Source organism: Nannobrachium achirus, assembly GCF_963921795.1.
Source record: "Nannobrachium achirus genome assembly, chromosome: 5".
In the NCBI taxonomy this organism is placed as follows: Eukaryota; Metazoa; Chordata; class Actinopteri; order Myctophiformes; family Myctophidae; genus Nannobrachium; species Nannobrachium achirus.
In genome coordinates this window covers 12,738,796-12,760,249 of record NC_137814.1, presented here as the reverse complement: position 1 = coordinate 12,760,249, position 21,454 = coordinate 12,738,796, and the positions used below count along the sequence as shown (strand labels likewise).

General features: G+C 43.4%; 1 protein-coding gene across 1 annotated transcript in view; it reads right to left on the bottom strand.

The window, feature by feature from the left end:
- camsap2b (calmodulin regulated spectrin-associated protein family, member 2b) overlaps window positions 1-15,280 on the bottom strand; it is a gene marked incomplete at both ends in the record, with an annotated part of 72,473 nt that extends 57,193 nt beyond the window's left edge. Inside the window, 2 exons of the mRNA XM_080725545.1 lie at window positions 3,810-4,069; window positions 15,139-15,280. Coding sequence (XP_080581671.1) covers window positions 3,810-4,069; window positions 15,139-15,280 — 402 coding nt within the window. The remainder of the gene's footprint in view (window positions 1-3,809; window positions 4,070-15,138) is intronic.
- Window positions 15,281-21,454: the final 6,174 nt, after the last annotated feature.

The window sequence follows — 21,454 nt, the reverse complement described above, 5'->3', positions numbered from 1 at the left end:
TTATTCTTTGTGTGTGATGCACGTGTGTGTGTGTGTGTGTGTGTGTGTGTGTGTGCATGCATGGCATGCATGCATGCATGAGCGTGCAACAACAAAGTGAGAACGACACAGGACGGAGACATTATCAGACTTACAAGCACAAGGGACATTTTGATAGAAGGAAGAGGGAGGAGAGACTGAGGGTGCGACAGACAGAGACAATGAATGATGAGCATATTGTGAGAGTAAGACGAGAGAGGAGGACAGAAAGACAGAGATTGAGAGAGAGAGAGAGAGAGAGAAACTGTGTGAGTGAGAAAGCAAGAAAGAGCTGGAGGAGAAGAGAGAGAGAGAGAGAGATGGAGCGAAAGAGATAAGACCAGATGGTTGAATTCAATTAAATATTCAAAAGTGGGAGAAAAAAAGCGAGTGAGAGAGAGACAGACAGACAGACAGACGGATGGATGTGAGACACACACAAGACCTAAGGAGAGGGTTGGGGGGATCGTGCAAGACAGAGAGAGAGAGAGAGAGAGAGAGAGACAGAGACAGTGAGAGAGAGATGAGATGAGATCCACTGCAATGCAGACAGCGTCAGCAGAAGAGCCCGGTCTGTCTGCAGCCATGTGTGTGTAGTGTTAGAACAGTGTTGAAGCTGGAGCGTTGACTGATCTCCCAGACCCTCGTGGGTTCATTCTAACCCTAACCCTCACAGTTCAATGAACACGCAGGATTTGACTGTGTGGCGCGTGTATGGTTCTCTCCATCACTATTAGATGTCATATCTACAGTCCAACTATCTATCAAAATGCAACATCGCCTGTGTAGAAGTGTACTTTATGTACACAAAACTGGAGCTTGAACAATATCAAAATGAAGCTGATAAATTATGTGTGTGCGGTTGTGATTGGATAAGATTGGTATCCCGTACCTGAAAATGAATTGTCTGTTTACTAAAGAGCTGGAGAGACAGGGTGGCCCGTATTACTGAACAATCATTGTATAGCAGCAATAAGAATAGTGAAATATAGAGCTTTTAACTTAAAAACAACATACAGTTTCCCCATTAAGATTTGACTGTCAAGTCAAGCAGACCAATGTTACTGTATGTACACTGGGTGTTCCCATAGTGAGACACTCATTCATGCTGCTGAGGGAACCATACAATACAGCATTGTTACACTATGGTAACCTCGATGTGTACAGTGACTATAATTAGTTCCTAGTCCTACAGTACAGTACGTCATCATTGTGTTGAGCTGAGATGGACATGATTGCTCTGTCCTGTCTGGCTGCTGCTACCAGCAGCAGCACAGTGTCAGTGAGTAAGTGGTTGCTATAGGAAACCTGTCATTAGAAGATGTTTTGCTCCCTCAGGGCCAGGCCTGGGAGCACCGTCTATCAATGGAACACACAGAGGGTTAGGCACGCATGTCTCTCCCTCTCTGTCTGTACCGGTATGTCTGTCTCTCAGCATCACTGAGCACGCATTGACTTAAAGAAAACCTCACAGCTCAAAATAAACACCACCATGTCATTGCATTACCCAGCCTCTATTTGCCCCGCAAGCAGTGGTGGAAAAAGTACTCAAATGATTTACTTAAGTAAAAGTATCAATACTGCAATCTCGAAATACTCTCTTAGAAGTAAAAGTCTGGAATTCAAAAGGTACTTGAGTAAAAGTAATTAAAGTAATTAGTAAAAGTAAAGTAATTAGTATTTTCAAACAGCCAAGGTATAACAATAGGGCTAAAGTGGTTTACGTACGTTTTATGATGATTATAATTTATATCTGCAAAGTAACTACTAACTAAAGTTTTAAAATAAATTGTAGTGGAGTAAAACTAACAAAATTTGGATCTGAGATGTAGTGGAGTAGAAGTAAAAGTATTGGAAATTGGAAATACTCAAGTAAAGTATAAATACCTCAAAAATGTACTTAATTACATTACTTAAGTAAATGTACTTACTACATAGTTAATTTACACCACTGCCCGCAAGTGTGTGTGTGTGTGTGTGTGTGTGTGTGTGTGTGTGTGTGTGTGTGTTTCATTCAGCATGTCAAACACGGCCACCACAGATGCTGCACTGATCAAACCGATAAAGTTTTCTCATAATCTTTCGGACAAAATAAAGTTCAAGCTCATTCAATATAATGATCCAATACTAGGCACAGTACTATACTGTATATCCTACAACGATCTTGATTCATGTAATGTAATAATGTTATGTAATGTAATGTGACGACTGCGTTACGCTATAGTACATCTGTGCAGCACATTTATAGCACACAAACGTGTTTCTATATTCAGTTTGTCCCAGTGCATTTTCTCCTCCTGTGACTGTGAGCCGCTGAATCACAGCCAACACGCTGTGTTGTTGATGGAAGCTGCGGGGGTTGCAGTGTTACATAGTCATTTGTGACCTGTCTTATGCTGTGACTCAAGACGTCGCTTATTTCAGCATAACCACAGACTGGTTCTTGAGTTGTTTTTGACTAAAGCCTGACCGATGCCAGATTTCTGGGACCGGTGCTGATCCCGATTTTGGAGACTACAGATTACAAATGTTTCAACCAAGCGACTTTTTGAGAGCTTGTAGATCCACTATTTTCGCTATTTCTTTGGGGGCGAAAAGAGAAAATGTTTGAAAATGTTCGCCTATAATGACATTCCCAAAATAGGGATGCCACGTTGAAAGTGGTTCATAAATGAATGGTTGCATACAATAAAAGGCTTATGTAAATTATAACATATGTACCGGTAGATAGACGGGCATCGACTGCGATGACATCAGATTAATCTGCAAAAACAATTCAGATTTGGGGGACACTGTATGCATAAAGTAACTGAATTTGAGGTTAAATGTGAACACTAGGGGGTGGCAATTGCCATCCCCTGATGACCCATTTTTGGAGCTGTGTGAAGCACAGGCTCCCTATACGTGGCTGTGTGGGTCTGTCTGTCTGTGTGTGTGTGTGTGTGTATGTAGCCTGAACTTCCTAAACTTCGGCACGCCACTAGTCCCACAGTTTTGCCACCACACACTCGCGCCATATGTCAAATCGACCGGCTTACTCGGGAATCGTGGGCTATTACTTTTCTAAGAGAAAGGTTCTATAGTTTAATTGATATTAATTTATTAGTGAATTAATTTTCCCCATTGACTTATAATGGGAATCGCAAAAACTCACATTCAATTATTTGTCTCTCGCAAACCATAGGGGCTAGAGTTTCAAGACTTGGAGAGGAGGTTCATAATGATTTCAAGGATTAAATAAAAAATAATTGTGTCATTTGGCCGCATGGTGGCGCCATAACACCCCACTTTACGTTTTGGCCTGTAACTCTTGAACCGTAGGTCGGAAAATTAAAAATATTTTTTCCCTGGATTCCTTGGGTCATGACGCATCTCCCCATATAGGCCACGCCCATTTGCGCCATGATAGATTTTCCGCCATCTTGAATTTTCTCCAAAACACACTTTTTGCTCCTTTTCCTACATATTTTCTTCAAATGTCACAAAAATCGGTACACATGATCCACACACACACACACACACACACACACACACACACACACACACACACACACACACACACACACACACACACACACAGCTCCACTTCACACGGGTGTGATTTTATGCTTAGTTTGGTGTGGTATCAAGGCCTGAACATAGCCGACCTCCAAGCTCACAATGCAGCGAGACGCGTTGTGAGCTTGGAGGTCGGCTATTTTCTATATTTTCACAAAAAGGCCCTTTTTGATATTTCAGCCCCTGCCTCTCTAAGATTCTCTGCACGTCCCTGGGTCAGATCATCTACTCACCATGTGTATGGGTGTGTTGGTCAGGTCCCTCTCGGTGACCAGCCTGTCCTGGTCGGTGACGTAGAGGCCCTTCTGGGCCAGGGCCTGGATGACGGCGTTGTGGCCCAGCAGGGGCTTGACGGCGTCGCTGCGGAGGATCAGGCTGCCCGCCCGGCAGTAGAGCTCGGCGGACTGCAGCAGGCACGCCACGGGGGGCTTCAGGTGCTCCTGGTTGTACTGGTCCCTGTAGAAGGGCTCCACCAGCTCCTCCGGGACGGCGTCTAGCGTGGGGGACGACGGAGAGAAGGGAGGGTTAGAGTTAGGGATGGGACAATATGAACATTTCATATCACGATTATTGTGACAAAATCCATTATCCTTGGGTGGAACATTTGCCAAAAAATTGCTTATCTACAAGCTCACAACGGTGAGCTTGTAGATCGGCTATTTTTTGGCAAAGACATTTGATAGAGACTGAAAAAAAGACTGTATCAAGTTTGTATATTATAAGTACCTTTTACCAATTATAGGGGGTTTAAGTGGTACTGTATGCAGCTTGGTAAATAAAAGGTGAATTGATCCCAGTGCATGATGGAGGATGATACGATTATCGTGAGTGTTTTTTTATCACGATAAACGATAATATCGCTTATTAGAGTGATGTCTGCTCATTTTGGATCATTCAGCAAACACAGAATAAAATGTTATTTGAACCCATTTAGACATGCGTGCGTGTAATTTTTACCACTTTAAACAATTGTTTAATGCTTTAACTATTAAAAAATAGCAGATATACAAGCTGTAACTCTTGTTTCAGTTTTTTGCAAATCTTTGAATATATCTTTTTAAAAGCGAACGTTTCTGACTCAAATATTTGCCCCTGGGGGGTCCCTGGAACAACATATTTTGAGATGGGGGGTCTGTGGCCAAATACATGTAATTTTGGGAGTCTTTGACATGAAAAAGTGTGAGAACCACTGACGTAGAAACATGAGTTTTTCAAAAACCTTAGAAGGATTTAGAAGACATTTATAGAATCGGGGTCAATATATTCAAAGACTTGCACAAATGTTATCAATTCTTCAAAAATAGCAGATCTACAAGCTTGCAGCGCGGCACTCGGTGCCGCGCTGTGAGTTTGTATCTGCTATTTTTCAATAGCCAAAGCACAACATAATGGTTAAAGTAATGCGTCCGGTCTAAATGGGTTAACCAATCTGCATGGTAGCGCAGTGGTTCTCAACCCTAACCCTAACCCAAATAATTTCCCAAAACAATACGATTTTAGTTATCATAGAACATTAAAATAAAAAAGTCAAGAACATGTTAAAAACAAAACCATTCAATGTCCAGAATAGACTGAGCACCACTGTGTGGTAGAAAGGTGTATGTAAACTAACACGTCTACAGTGGGTTGGAGGTGGTCTCTCCCTACTCTTCTATTGAGAAATGTACACCTTGGTGTCAGGTAGGACACCTACTTGGTTGACAATGTCAATAAAGTTATTTCTGCACCGGACTGGACATTAGTTACTGTAATTACTGTAGTTTAGACATCGTTGCAAATCAACGTCTCCGCCGGGGGATGCGTAAAGTGGATCGTATAGTAGCTGTAAAGTAATTGCCTCTTACTGAAAAGGCAGCAAGGCTTAGTTTACACACAGGCCCACGACGATGTGGGCCTTTTTGATGTCACGCACCTGAAAATAGCTGAGCTCACAACAAGTCACATCACTATGCGTTTCACTGTTTGTTTTGGTAGACAGGGGTGTTTTTGATCTACCCAACAGTGAAAACAACAAAATACAGAGAGGAACAGTGTGTTTCACCACCTACTAGCACTACTCCAGTGGCCGATAACTGCTGCTATAGATGGAAATGATGCACCGAGTGCCGCACTGTGAGCTTGTAGATCTGCTATTTTAGAAAAATCATGAAAAGGTGTGCAAATCTTTGAATGTATCTTTTTTGAAGCGAACATTTGTAACTCAAATATTTGCTTCTAGGGTGTCCCTGATACATAATATTTTGAGATGGGGGTTGACATTAACAAGTTTGAGAACCACATATAGAAACATGCGTTTTTCAAAAACCTTAGAACGATTTAGAAGACAAAAATATTCAAAGACTTGCACAAATGTTCCACGATTCAAAAATAGCAGACCTACAAGCTTGCAGCGTGGCACTCGGTGCCTCGCTGTGAGATTGTAGATCTGCTATTTCTCACTACTTAAAGCATAAATTAATGGTAATAATACGTAATAATGCGTAATAATGCCTTCCCGGTCTAAACGGGGCTGTATCTTGAGAGGAAACTTTTTCTGGGAGGAGTTTGCTCTGTCTTCAAACTTTGGATGTAAATGTGTGGTCTAGAAAGTCGACAATTAAACCCAGGCACCAGAGACCACAGCACCCTCGCCATTGCATCTGGTCAAGAAAGACCGTGAACACAACAGTGACGAACAGCAGTCACTGCGGCGGCTAATTACACAGCAGTCTTATGGTGGTCTTGTGGAACAGAAGCGGTTTGCAAGGCCAGAGGAGCAGACCATTAGAGCAATCTGCGGTCGATGACGTCTTTATATCGTAGTAGGAAACAGCATCAGCGGTCTGCGAAGGGGTCCTCGCAAGCTTGCGCGGTCACGAGCACAACCAAGTCTGATGCTTCTGCTGGTGTGAATGTTTGCCCCGCACAAAAGCGCGAATCAGGAAGAATTCCTCTGTCTAGTGTGTGAGTGTGCGCACGCGTGCATGTGTGTGTGTGTGACCGAAGCGTGTGCTGTCCACTCTAATCGTGTAACCTCACACAGTAAATCTGATTTGTAGGAAATAGCTGGACGGACACAAACACACACACACACACACACACACACACACACACACACACACACACACACACACACACACACACACACACACACACACGCTCCAATGCAGGACATGTGTGTCTCTAGGGAACTAGTGGCCAGCGACTGCTATCAGTACTTCAAATCATTCCACTGAAGGGACACGAGGGACGGCTCTGTCACATTCCAACACAGTAGAATCCTCAGTGTTCATTTATACAGATGGAACCAATTGGACCCGTACGGATCCATTTGTGCATTATTTGGAGCTGAGGATTCTACTATGCAAACTTTAGGGAGGGGAAAACCTTTGTTTATTCGTTTTTCTTCCCCTTTCCTTATCTATAATTACTCACAAAGTTAATTATAGACGCGTTTACCGAGTTTGGCGGGTTAGTGATCGTCCCGGACGGGTCTCCGTGCTGGTAGCGTAACTCGTACAGTAAGTGTAGTACCGTAACATACACCGCATTGAAGCTTTATGCATCCCACATGTGCCATCACATGATGAGTCAGACGCTCCTATGTGTGAGTGTGAATGTAAGTGTGTGTGTGTGTGTGTGTGTGTGTGTGTGTGTGTGTGTGTGTGTGTGTGTGTGTGTGTGTGTGTGTGTGTGTGCGTGTGTGTGTGTGTGTGTGTGTGTGTGTGTGGTGACACACACATTTGTAAGGTTATGCGTTTCGGCGGTGAGCGTGTATTCCTTGTATGTGGGGTCATTTCCTCTCTCCTTGCCTGTGAATCACACTTGGGAAGGGGGGTCGGGAAGGGGGGTCGGGACGGACGGGACTGGAGGGTTTCTTAAAGACACAGCTTCCTGCTCTTACAGCCAACAACACAGCAATGCTAGGCTATAGTATAGCTAAAAGTGCTGTAAATTATATTTGCTGAAATAAGTGTTGCACAGCACTAGATTGTGATTGTAATCATCGCTATAGTATAGAGTATTTGTTCACTAACAGGAGTCTCCCCGTCGCTCTTTAATAAACAGAAAATACCCTTTCAGGTCAGGAGGATACCAATATCTTTCTGGTGAACAGTCCATGTCACAAAGAAATGTTAGGATGACCTGGAGGCGGTTTGGCATGGCCACGACGGGAGGCAGCCTGAGCCTTATCTGGGTTTCTGTGTCCACAGTGTTGTTTAGCATACATTAGTTTAGCCCCCCCACCCAGAGAGATGAAAAGGGACGATGGAAGGAAACGGCCAGGCGTTTAACTTTACCACTTCAACAACTACTTAACAGCCAGCTCCCCGTACGAGCCAGCATCCAGTCACAACAAGCAACAACTGTTCAAACAAGTAAAGTCGCCCATCTGTTGTTAGAATGTCCATTAAGCCTTACTGGTAGGGCAGCAGCAGCAGCAGAGGCCAAGCTTTGATGACACAAAAAAAGGTTATTTCTATTCATTTAGAAAGTGTTACCGCTTGAGGGAGGCACTTTTCAGAGAGGCGGAATACGGTACTTTGTAGAAAGTGGCTTGCTTGGAGACCAATTCTTCTAAGATGAAAAATAAAAAATAAAAAAAATAAATCTTTTGTCTCTGTGACCTATATTGTGCATTTGCACTTGAGCGCACATCTGACAACCAACTTGCTTAACCACTTAAACCAGGGGTCTTCAACAGGGGGTCCGGGACCCCTAGGGGGTCCTCAGAGTTACTACAGGGGGTTCTCCAAATCTTTGTGTGATAGAAACCTTATATTAACCATTTGAACCCTAGAGTCTACATTCTGAGAACTTAAAAATATTTTCAGCAAATAGGTTTGGCATAGAGGGGAAAAAGAGCAGACTAAGTACAGAGTGAAAGGTCAAGTTTATTAAGTATTGACGGTTCAAGTGGTTAAATATCTGAAAACACAAATTGAGATAAATCCAAAATACATTGACGATATGACATAGATGACTCTATGAAAAGGTTGTGGGGGTCTCTGCTTCATCTCTCTCTCAATTAAGGGGTCCTTGGCCTGAAAACATTGAAGACCCCTGACTTAAACCCATAGTTGACCGGGGTCCCCCAGGGCTCTATACTAGGTCCGCTGACTATTTCTTTCTTCACTAAATACTGTGGGCGATCTATACCCATTAACTTGTAGATCTGCTATTTTTTGCCAAATGTTCACAACCAGAATAGTGACACCGGGGTTCATGTGGCTAAAGGTTAATGAGCCATACAGAAGCAGAAGAATCACACCCGTGTGAACTGAGCGGTGGTTTACTGTACTCTACTGTACCTAACTGTACTGTACTGTACATATTCTGTATTCTATATCTATGAATTCTATGTGTTCTAGATCTATGAATTCTGTCGCCCCCCCCCCCCCAGGCTAGTCTCAACAGCACCCTCTTACCCACCCCCCCCCCCCCCCCCACCCCCCTTCCCCCCTGTGTGTGTGTGCGTGTGTGTGTGTGTGTGTGTGTGTGTGTGTGTGTGTGTGCCTGGCCTGGCCTGGCCTGAAAACAGCGCCCCTCCCTTAACATGTGTGGTCATAAAAGGTACTGCCAGGCTACATACAGCAGACAGACAGACAGACAGACACGGACGGACGGACGGAGACAGACATACCCACACACACGGCCACGTATAGGAGCGTTGTGACCACCGCTCAAAAACACACTGTGTGCGACGGGCAGCGGGCTGCAGGCTGTTGTATATAGGGTTCATGAAAAAGCTGCATCGTCAAGGAAAAAGAGCCTCTCCTTTGTGTCAGCCATCAAAGAGGAAATGGACAGGAAGTTGCTGGCTGCCACAGGAAGTCCAGACATGGGGAGGACTGCTCCCCTGGAGACCTCTGGGACATAGCTCAGCAACACACTGAAAAACCTAGCAGTCAGCATTACTTCTATTAGCTTATTACTCCTTCTTAGAAAGATATTCATATTTAGCATTAGATTCATCACAACTATACACATTTGCCAGCTACGGTACAATCTTCCTGTCGTACAACGTTATTTAAACATGTGGTTCTCAACCTTTTCAGGCCGCGACCACCCAAAATATTCATATTTTAACTGGGGACCCCACCCTGACGAGCACCAAGATTGAGGCATTACATTTTGTATAAATATTTTTAGCACGTAGATCAGCTATTTTCACAATTTCTGCCTCTAATATTTGACAATTTGGCCAATGTTTAATTAGCCATTTCAGAGGTGTTAAAAAGTCCTTAAATTGTTACATGAAATGTACAGATACCCTCTATACACTTAAACTTTATGTTGGTTTGTTTACTGTTGAGTTAAAAAACAATGTTGCACATTAAGTTAATCATCTGGGGACCCTCCCAAAATAATTTGGGGACCCCCCTGGGGGTCCCAACCCACAGGTTGAGAACCACTGATTTAAACCAATGTGTATGTTTCTGTAGTGGTTGGAGCTGGTCTCCCTGCTCCTCCCCTGGGACACATTAGTCTTGCGTTGCCAGATGATCAGGGATCTCCACAGATATGGTGACATCTAAATTGTAGAGGCTAAGAGGCCCCTCTGACAAGACTGCATACTGATTCATCTCTGTCTCTCACTAATTAGTTACTTGACAATGCTATATAATGTTTTAAAACTGTGTGTATATTTGGCAGATTTAACTATACAGGTAGATTACAGCAGAACAAATACTGAGTGAGTGAACATGTATCACATTTTCCAGTTTCAAATCTGTTGTATTTGTTGACTGACACGGATGTACAACAAAGTATAAATGTGCTGGTATGGATTAAGATACCTAATGATCACAGAGCTTGATTAAAGCACAGTGAATTCCTCCTTGTGAGTTGAAGGGTTGCGATAGATGCCAGCCAGGCCAAAGGCAATGCACTGAACACTGACTACCTGTCATTGACAGTAAGTCAGTGACTGTGACATTGCTGCCATGGTCCAGGTGAATTAGGCTGAATCCAGCTCTACAGCTGCAGTTCAGCCACTCTGGTTCAGTAAGTGATTATGTGTAACAGACAGAGCCCCTTGGCCGTGGCCGTGGCGCAATTTCACTTTTGACCCATTAAGACCTGAGGCCGATTCTACAAATGTCTTCAAAATCCTATCAGTTATTCTGAAAAACGTATGTTGTATATTAGTTTTGCTCAAACCTTTTCATGTCAAGGACCCCCAAAATTATGTGTTTGGCCTCCGACCCCCATCTGAAAATATTTTGTTCCAGGGACCCCAAGAAGCAAAGCTTTGAGTTAATACATAAAAAAAAAAAAAAAGAATTTTCAATGATGATTTCAATGATTCAAGGATTTGCAGAATTTTGCACACATTTTCCCGATTTTTTCAAAAATGGCAAATCTACTGTACAAGCTCATAGCGCGGCACAAAGTGAAGCGCTATGAGCTTGTACATCTGCTATCTTTGAATAACCAGTCTAAAATAATATCTAAATCACCTATAATGACATGCCCCAAAAAAATAGCTATGCCATGGAACTTGGAAGTGGTTAAGTTGCAGCAGACCTGGCCCACCTTTCCATTTCAGATAGATCCTCTTCAGTCAGCGTATTGAACTTTTAGAACCACATGGCAACTCCCAGAGTTAAAGGAACACTCGGGATGTTCCTGTTAGTGTTGATTTTGACAGGACATTTTGATTTAGTTTTAGTCTTTGGAATAAGATTTTATTTACTTTAAGTCACATTTTAGTCAAATTAAGTTTTAGTTTTAGTCTAGTTTTAGTCGACTATAATATCATACGGTTTTAGTCGACTATATCTACAGTTGATTTTGTAAAAAATATATAGTTTAAAGCCCTTTGCACACAGGCGCGTTTATCCGCACGGATAAAACGGACAATTTCATTTTTTAAAAAGAAAACAATGATTCTCTACGACCTCATGCACACCGGATCCGAATTAGCCGTGCGACGAGTGGCTGCGGTCGTGCGTTTTTTTCTCGATCGAACCCAGTTCGATTCGTGCATCTTGTCGCATGCGGTAAAAAACTCATCACTCTTTTTATGACTCCTTTTGGGATCCACAGCGCCGATTCCGCACAGCATTGCACACCAAATCCAATGCGTTTTATTCATTCAGCAAACGGAAGAAACACAACTGTCCTGTGTGCAAAGGGCTTTAGTCATCATAGACTTTGATTTTGTTTTCGTCAGTGAAAAAAGGTAGTCGGTGAACATTTTTAGTCATGTTTTAGTCATAGTTTTAGTCATGAAATCACCACTGGTTTCTGTGCTGTGGTTTAGTGGAGTGACTGCAGATGAAGCCTCTGTGGTCGGTCGGCACGCACTGCCTCTGATGTATCCATTAACGTAATTAAAAATCAATGCTGATCCTGGTCACATTTAATGACATCATCAGGGCTGTTAGGTTAGTGATAATGGCTCCTAGTTAATGGGAGTTTATTGTTGGGCATAACACTGGGTCCCCTGGGACTACAAAGCCCAAGACAGCCTCTGTGTTGTGATGTAATTGACACCCATACTGTCATGTATTATGTGCACACGCACACGCACACACACACAAACACACACACACACACACACACACACACACACACACACACACACACACACACACACACGCACACAAACGCACACACCACAAACACAAATATTTCTGAAGATGATACAGCTGTGGTTTCACACACACACATGTACTGTACGAGTATACTCATACTGTATGTGGTGCGTCTGTGTGTGTGTGTGTGTGTGTGTGTGTGTGTGTGTGTGTGTGTGTGTGTGTGTGTGTGTGTGTGTAATATACTGTAAACAGGCTGTGTGTGCATTCAAGCATCCATTGTAGGTGCAGTCGGCTCGTCCGTAAGTTTCATACTTTCATACGTTTCGTCCCCACCCAGGCTGTCCCGTGTGGGAGACCACACCTCTACCGCTATTCCAAGATGGAGATCTTGCACTTATGAACTTCAGGCAGTACTAGTTCTCAACCAGTCATCATCAGGGCGTACATTTCTCAATGGAAGAGTACCGGGTCCACCTCCTACCACTGCATTAGTTATACATGCTCTTCCATACTGTACAGACTAGTTCAAATAGCATGTTATTCATTGCAGTAAGTTCAGGATTGCAGCATTGAATCTGGGCATCGCCAGATGCATGCGAACTAGGCCAAGGCGTAACTGTGGGCTGGTTATGAATTGGGCCACAGTTCTCAGTGGTGCTGGAAGCTGGATGTGTGTCACCAGGGAGGGGAAGGAAGAAATGAGGCGGTGGTGGTGGTGGTACCCACAGCCCCAGGTGTGCTGCCTGTGGTGCATGCAGTAATGTGGAGGAGGTAGACTGGTGCTCTCTGTACACTTAATAGACAATCTACAAGCTCAGAATGCGTCGCATCACAACAAGTTGTGAGCTTGTAGATTGGCCATTTTCACCATGTGACACTGACGTGTCAATGAATGAAATATAAAGTAGGGCTTTTTCCACCTAAGCCCTAGCATCTCTGCTTTGTTCATGCCATAATACACTTTAGACATTCTGTGGAAATAGAAGACCTACAAGAGATTTGGTGTGTAAACTGTAGTCTAGACTCTAGAGAGGAAAGAATGGGGTGACCAATTACAGATCCCTGGGGGACCCGGTCAAGGTTACTACATATTGATGGTTAAAGTGGTTAAAAGTCTGAATAATGCATCCAAAATACACTGATGATCATGCTTTCAAACAATGAAACTATATGCAATGATTGCAATCTAAGACATGTTTTAATCTGCAACATAACTTGATACAATATGTAGTGTGTGTGTGTGTGTGTGTGTGTGTGTGTGTGGGGGGGGGGGGGGGGGGGGGGGGGGGGCGGGTCCCTGCTTCATCTCTCTCTCAGCTAGAGTGAAAAGCATTGAAGACCCCTGCAGTAGGGTTTAAAAGTGTTAAAGAATACAGATGTTAAGAGGCCATACACACAGACACTACCACTCTCACTGTATCTCATCATCACCCAGCAGCACTGGGCAGCAGTGAGACTGGATTAATCACTCAGCCAGACTAGCATACAGAAAGAAGCACATGGTGTACCCTAATGAATCACACCTCTCTCTCTCTCTCTCTCTCTCTCTCTCACACACACACACACACACACACACACACACACACACACACACACACACACACACACACACACACACACACACACACACACACACACACACACACACACACACACCAATTCTTCTCTGTTATTTCTCTCTCTCTCTCTCTCTCTCTCTGTCACTTTCTCTCTCTCTCTCTCTCTCTCTCTCTCTCTCTCTGTCACTTTCTGTGTCTCTCTCTCTCTCTCTCTCTCTCTCTACTCAGGCAGAGAGACGTCCTTTTGGGAGTGCCTGTTAAAAGCATTCATTAATAGATGCTGTTTTAAGTCCCCCGAGTAAAGCTATGCTCAGCGTGTGGACTGACTGGAGTCAGTCCATCTATGAGGCCAGGTTTCCACACCACACTGACGCCAGGACACACACACACACGCACGCACGCACGCACGCAGACAGACAGACAGACAGACAGACAGACAGACGGACAGACATGTACATAACTAAGTATATCATGAACTCAGTCAGATGACAGAACTCTACCAGTGTCATGGCGGTGGTGATCCAGATGACCACTGTGGCCGACTGGCCGCAACACTCAACATCTAGGCCTACATCATCATCATCATCAACAACAACAACAACAACAGAGTGTCACAGCTGTAAGCCAAGGCCTTCCAGGTGGACATGGTAATTAGAGTGGAATAACCACAACAACTATAAAGTGTACAGATGTACCAGTACTGGCATCAGCTGCTAGTGTGCTAATTAGAACACAACAACTCAAACTGGGGTCCGGAGACCCCCAGGGGGACCTCGGAGGGGTTCCAGGGGGTCACCAGCAAAATGAGGAACAGTTAAAGATTTAGGTAGGTCTACTTATTATTTTTGTTTTGGCTATAATTAAAAAATGTCAACAAATATTCTCATATGAGGGGTCCCTGGCACAACATGATTTCAAATGAGGGTCCGCAGCCAAATACGAAACATCTTGGGTCTTGGGGCGTCCTTGATATGAAAATGTTTCAGAATCACTGAATTAGAAGCCATGAGCTCAGCTGTGCCACACTAAAGGCCTGCAGTAGCTAGAGAGTCAGTAGTGTGACTGAATGGAAGATGTTATTTACTATGGACGTATTATATAATAGGCAGGGCCTGGCCGCCTTAAGTGAATGCGTAGTAGTAGCATAGTAGCCTGACCATATCAAGTTAGAGACAATTAGCAAGCAACAAGTTTAACCAATAAGTTTGTCTGTGAGTCTCACACACACACACACACACACACACACACACACACACACACACACACACACACACACACACACACACACACACACACACACACAAGGCCAATGGAAGCGTGTCTGAAGCTTATTGATCAATTCTGGTTGTTTACGAAAATCCCCATGCACCGTTTTAGACCACGTCAATGGAGTCGTTATGTTCTTATTGTAGCCCATAGGTTAAAATAAATCAATAAAAAGAAAAACATACATAGAGAAAACAAGCGGCGCCACCTACCCGAGCCGAACGCCTTGCCCACCAGCCATGTCAGGCTGCATGATATCTTGGCCCTGGTGAAGTCATAGTGGTCGAACGTCTTGATCGCGGGCACTATGAAGGTCCGTCTCATCACGCCGTCTACCACCGCCGCATCCCCCATGGTTCTACCCGGGCGGGACGCCTCTGCCTCCCCTTCAACTGCTGCTCTGCTCTGCTCTGCTCAGCCTCAGTCAGTCAGTCTGCTGGAATTCCACCGATGACATCCCGTCCGGAGGAATTCGATGCACCAAATTTCCTTTTCCTAAAAAAAAAAAAAGGAAAACTTTGAATGCTGCCTGGAAAAGAACGAACGAACGCGCGCAGATCTAACCCCCAAATGTGGCCTTATAAACCGTTACATGTGAATTTTTAGGCCTATATTATCCTCCAGTGTCATGTCCACATATTATGTGTCCCGCTATTAAACCCTGCGGCTGCGATGAAGTTTAGCGTCCGTAGGAATCGCAGAGGTTTTCCTCGCCTGTACATTCCCAGGCGGTATTATGATTATCTCCAGGAGCTTGTCCAGCATAGCGGATCGTATATAATGTAAGTAGGATGCTGTTACACCAGGCCGTTGGCAAGAGAGGAGACGGCTCGCTTTCAATCCATCAAAAAGCAACACGTCTTCAAAAAACGGGCAGAAAGCGTTCCGTTATGTCCGCGATTGCCCTTATGTTCCATGTCTTGCTAAATGTTGTCTCTGTGTCTAGCGGTCTGTCTCTCTCAGTCAGCCTCAACAGCAGAGCGGCTCCTCTGCGCCTTTCCTTTCCTGCCGCACTGGAACGATTTCGGGAGAAGACGAGAGCGCGCGCAGTGCGCATGTGCGCTCCACCCAACCCCAGCCTCTTCCACGCCACGGACATCAACGCATCCAGCCATCCATCCATCCCCGCGCTGCTGACAAAATAGCCGATCTGCAAGCTCACGACGCGTCGCGGACCGTAGGACGCGACGCGTCGTGAGCTTGCAGATCGGCTATTTTCGCCAGGCGCCCGACACCGTCGTACGATGGTGCGTAAATGATGATCCATATGATGCATGCTGCCTCATCCTTCTCATTCTCAATCACTCCTTATGGAAGTCATCAGAGGTGGAGGAGTCACTCAGAGTCAGTGTTGTTGTGGTAGTGGTGGTAGGGCTTTTCATTGAGTCACAGAAGTGGTTTGCAGGCTGGGATTGTTTGATGGCATGTTTTAGGTGTTTTAAATACAGCTCACTATTTGTGATTTTTAGCAGAGGGCTGGGCTATATGGGATGAACCCGTTTAGTAAACGAACAGAGCAAATAAAATACATGTCAGTGTCAGTGTCAGTGGCAGTGCTAGGCCTACAGTCTAAAGTAGGCCTAAGCAGTGGCTGGAATTGTTTGATCATTGATGGCACGTTTTTAGGTGTTTTATACAATTTAATATGTGGCTAAATCATGGGATGAACCATTTAGCAAAACGACAGATTAGTGCAAAGAAAAACAATTTTAGGATAGGTAAAGCTAGCCTGTGTAAACAACATGCTATCTTAATGACACATTTAGCAAGCAAACTGTAGGCTATGTCTAGCTGTCAACACTACAGTAGGCCTAAGTAACACAGGATAATTTTATGTGAACAAGTAATCATCATGCATAATTCTAATCTATAGCATCTACATATCTTGTGTGTGTGTGTGTGTGTGTGTGTGTGTGTGTGTGTGTGTGTGTGTGTGTGTGTGTGTGTGTGTGTGTGTGTGTGTGTGTGTGTGTGTGTGTGTCATTTGAAGGACATGGTGGATTGAAAGTGATGACATGGCAGAATCCTAATGGATCCAGAAGGAGCTTCTATCAACCATGATGATCTGCCAGCCCTAATGGGTCGTTATGGAAGAGTGTCTGGAAGGAAGGAGTCAGAAGGACCATGCAGTGCAACTTGATAAAAGTGCCACTTATGAGCATCTAATTACAGGTGAAAATCTTTCAACATCTTAAAAAATGTGTCAAAAGTAGCAGATCTACAACAAGCTTATACAACGCATTGATGTGTCGTGAGTTTATAGGTTATGCTATTTTTGAATTGCTGAACTTGTAGGGCTTAAGTGGTTTATTTTACAGTCAGTAATACAAGAACGCTCATCCCAAAACATGCGAGCCCTGGGTCAAATCAGGCGACCACGGACGGTATTAATAAACTCAGTAAAACGATGCCTAAATCGAACCTTATTCCTAGTCGTCGTTACCTCAGTAAATCTACCCCTAAACCTAACTATATTCCTAAACTTAAACTCAGAAAAACTATGGCTAACCCTAAACATATTCTTAACCTTAACCTCAGTAAAACAAATACAAGAATACAGGAACCGCTGGGGGCGTGTGGTCCACAGGAAAAAAAATGGGGGCGAGTCGAGTGTTTTCGGGCGAGCGTTCCAGTTACCGTTAAAGGGTGTACCACTCATTTTCTCAGCTTTGAACTATATCATACCTTAGACTTGTTGTGTGGAAATAAGAAGAAAAGTCCACCCCTTCTGTGTTGCCTAGAACTGGAGGATTGATTGTTGGGTCATGTGATCAGTGACATCAAGAAGGTGGACTGGGTTAGGTAAAGCGTCTGGTGTAAACTGTAAACTGTACTGCAAGCCAAAGAGTACACTTTCATGATGTCACTGATAACATAACCCCACAATCAATCCTCCAGTTCTAGGCAACACAGAAGGGGGGGACTTTTTTCTTATTTCCACACTGACAACAACTCTAAAGTATATTAATGACATAGCACAATGTTTAAAATTATTGATATTCCCCTTAAATGATCTCTCAGTCATAAGCCATCAAATCATGCATGTGTAGTGATGCGCGGAAGAGAGGATTGAAACCAGGGCTCCCACTCGACAGACCAACACACAACCTGTCGTGCCAACAGGGCTGAGCCTCTTGGCTGTACTAGGCTACTCATGGATGCTTCTCAAAACAAAACCTAAAAGCCTACTCTTAACCTAACTCTCTCATTGGAGATTAGGCTAAATCATATTCTTGAGACTATAATGTCAGCTGTAGATCCAGTGGTTTACTCAATTATCAGTACTTTTACTTCTACTCCACTACATCTCAGAGGCAAATATTGTATTTTTACTCCACTGCAATTATTTGACAACTTTAGACAACTTTAAATTACAAACATGCATTAACCACTTCCGCCCTATATACATTTCAGCCATTTGAAAATAGGCGACCTACAAGCTCATAATGCTTGTGTGTGTGAACTTGTAGATCTGCTATTTTAAAAATATGTTTTTGAAAACTTGTATGGGACATTCTGCATAATGAGTAGTTTTACGTTTGGTACTTTAAGTACATTTTGATACCAATACTTTTGTAGGCTACTTTTACTCAAGTTTACTTATTGTAGTTTAGACAGAGCTGAACCAAAATAAATTCTACCTATGAGGGTGGATTCTTCCAATGGATTACAATGGGAATAGAGCGTTTCTCTCTTTTTTTTTTTCTTTTGCAGAAATCCACAAATGGCAGCATATAAAAGGTAGAATAAAAGTGCGTTGGTACTGTGCCCTACGGGCACCTTTTGAGAACCACGCTGACATAACATAATTATGTTTTTCAGAAAACTGTGAGGATAGAAGACATTTGTAGAAGCGGCCTCAGGAAATGCACGCGGGAGAGTATTTTTGCAGGTCTTTAAGTCCGAGTGTATCAAAAAAGCAACTGGGTTAAGCACCGTTGGTCCGACCAGTTTAACATTCACCGTCCAGGTTAGCATTCACCAGTGTTGGCTGGTTAGCATTTCACCAGGTTAGCATTCACCAGTGTTGGCAGGTTAGCATTTCACCAGGTTAGCATTCACCAGCGTTAGTTTTACTGAGGTTAGGGTTAGGGGGTTAAGGTTAGGTTTAGGTGTATCTCCGTCCCCCCGACTTATGTCACCTCCGCGCAGCCAATCACAAGCTTCCGCTGCCTTAACCCAGTTCCTTTTTTGATACACTCGGACTGAACGACCTGCAAAAAACACTCTCCCAAATGCACGCACCGTCCCACATGAAACAACACGGTCACCCCAGGATATTGATCCATATCGCAGGAATCTATCCATCGTCTGGACCATCGCCTGAACCGTCAGAAAGAATGGTTTCCAGGTGGGTACTGCTGGAACTCATTTGACGGCTACATTTCCCAGAGTCTTGGGGAAATTCTTGTGCAACAAGACCTGGGGAGTAATATCCTGTCATATAAATGTATGAAGATATATACGCTCGCTGGCCGCCTTGTGTGTAGATTTGTCTGTAGTGTTGTTGTGGGTGGGAGCAGGGGCGTCACAAGGGGTAGGAAAGTGGGACTGAGTTACTGGGGCCCAAGGTGTAGGGGCCCTAATAACTTTATCTATTGAAAAATAGCAGATATACAAGCTCACAGCGCGGCACCGAGTGCCGCGCTGCGAGCTTGTAGATCTGCTATTTTTGAAAAGTCGTGAAAATGTGTGCAAATCTTTGAATATAGTATGTATTTTTTAAGCGAACATTTGTAACTCAAATTTTGCTTCTGGGGGGTTCCTGGAACTAAATATTCTGAGATGGGGATCCGTGGCCAAATTCACATCATTTTGGGGGTCCTTCACATGAAACAGTTTGAGCACCACTGACATAGAAACATACGTTTCTTGCAAACATTTTCACGATCTTTCAAAAATAGCAGATCTACAAGCTCGCAGCGCGGCACTAGGTGCCGCGCTGTGAGCTTGTATATCTGCTATTTTTCAATGGTTAACATTCATGGGGGGCCCGCAGTGAATCCTTGTACCCAGGGCCCAGAGTTTGGTGTGACGCCCCTGGAGGGAGCCGTACAGTTGGTCATGTTTATATGGGTTTCTTTATCATTTTCAGATGGTCATATTGTGTCATAGAGCTCAGAGGCATGCCTGGAATAATAGTGGAATATCCTGTCGTATACCAACAGAACGCCGGGTATGTCCTATGGGCCCCTTCCACTGTCCCAAGAGTCAGGACCCATGTTTACTGAAACTGTCTGCAGCATCGTACCGTAGATGTCGTGAGTACTGGAGTTCAGTCAGGCTCCTATTGGAAATAGCATGTTATTCCAACAGCTGCTATAGGTTCATTGATTACCTGGGACCCTGTACAGATTGTTATTTTTATGGTACAGTATATTCTTTAGACCACTGGTTCCCAAGCAGTGGGTCTGGACCCATTTGTGGGTAGCGGATAATTTTTTTTATGGGTCCTTTATTTTTTGTTTCCTACATTTTGTTTTTAATAATTGTTATTATTTTAAAACATTTTCAAAAAACATTTCCAAAAAAGCAATTTTTTTCATGAATTAAAAAACAAATTAAATTATTCTTTTCAGTAATTTCACGAAGAACTCAAAGAAAAATCGAAGAAATTCCATAAATTTGAAAACAAATGTTTAAGATAGATAGATACCTTTATTATCCCAAGGGGGAAATTCGAAGTATATGATAGTGAAAGTATAGGAAAGTGAAGTATAGGATAGTGAAAACAGACGATCTACAAACTCACAAAGTGGCACAAAGCGACGTGTTGTGAGCTTGTAGATCTGCTGTTTTCACTAGTTTATGTCCCGGGCAAATGTCTAATCTCTCTTTTGGGTCACAGGTTAAAAGGTTTGGGAACCACTGCTTTAGAGTTAGACTGATGCTACGTTCCCGATATCCCTGGGATCCACTGTCTCTCTGCATCCGATGTGGGATGTGATTAGCTTGCGTATTCTGCTGAATGCCTAAATTGTAAATTGCATATTGTAAATTGTATTGCTTTAACCACCTTAGGCCTTTATATACTATCAACAATTTGTGTAAATAGTGAAAATAGGCATGCTACAAGAAATCCTCGAATGGCAAGTAACTCCGATCCCATTGAAAAGCATTGCAGAATCCGTCCGCATAGGCAGAATTAAAGTTTGGTAAAAGAGTATTGGAAAAAGAGTATTGGCGTACTTATCTTAAAATATACTTATCTTGAAACGTCCAACATGGCAAAGTACAACCATACTACACCCAATTGGCATTAATCATAGAAACTCACATAATCAGACTGAAGGGACAACTCCTCTCCACTGGGAAACGTTTATTTGTTGAAACTATTGTTAATTTATTTCATCATAAAAATGTGTCTTTATATGAACTTATATACAGTAACTGTTCCTCAATGTTAGGTCCAACATCTGACTCTCAGAGTACAATAAACACAGAGGATTTTACAACGATGGGAGTCTAATGTATGTAAAAAAATCACACCTAGTGTGAAGTGAGCGCTGAGCGATGCTATTCATGAGT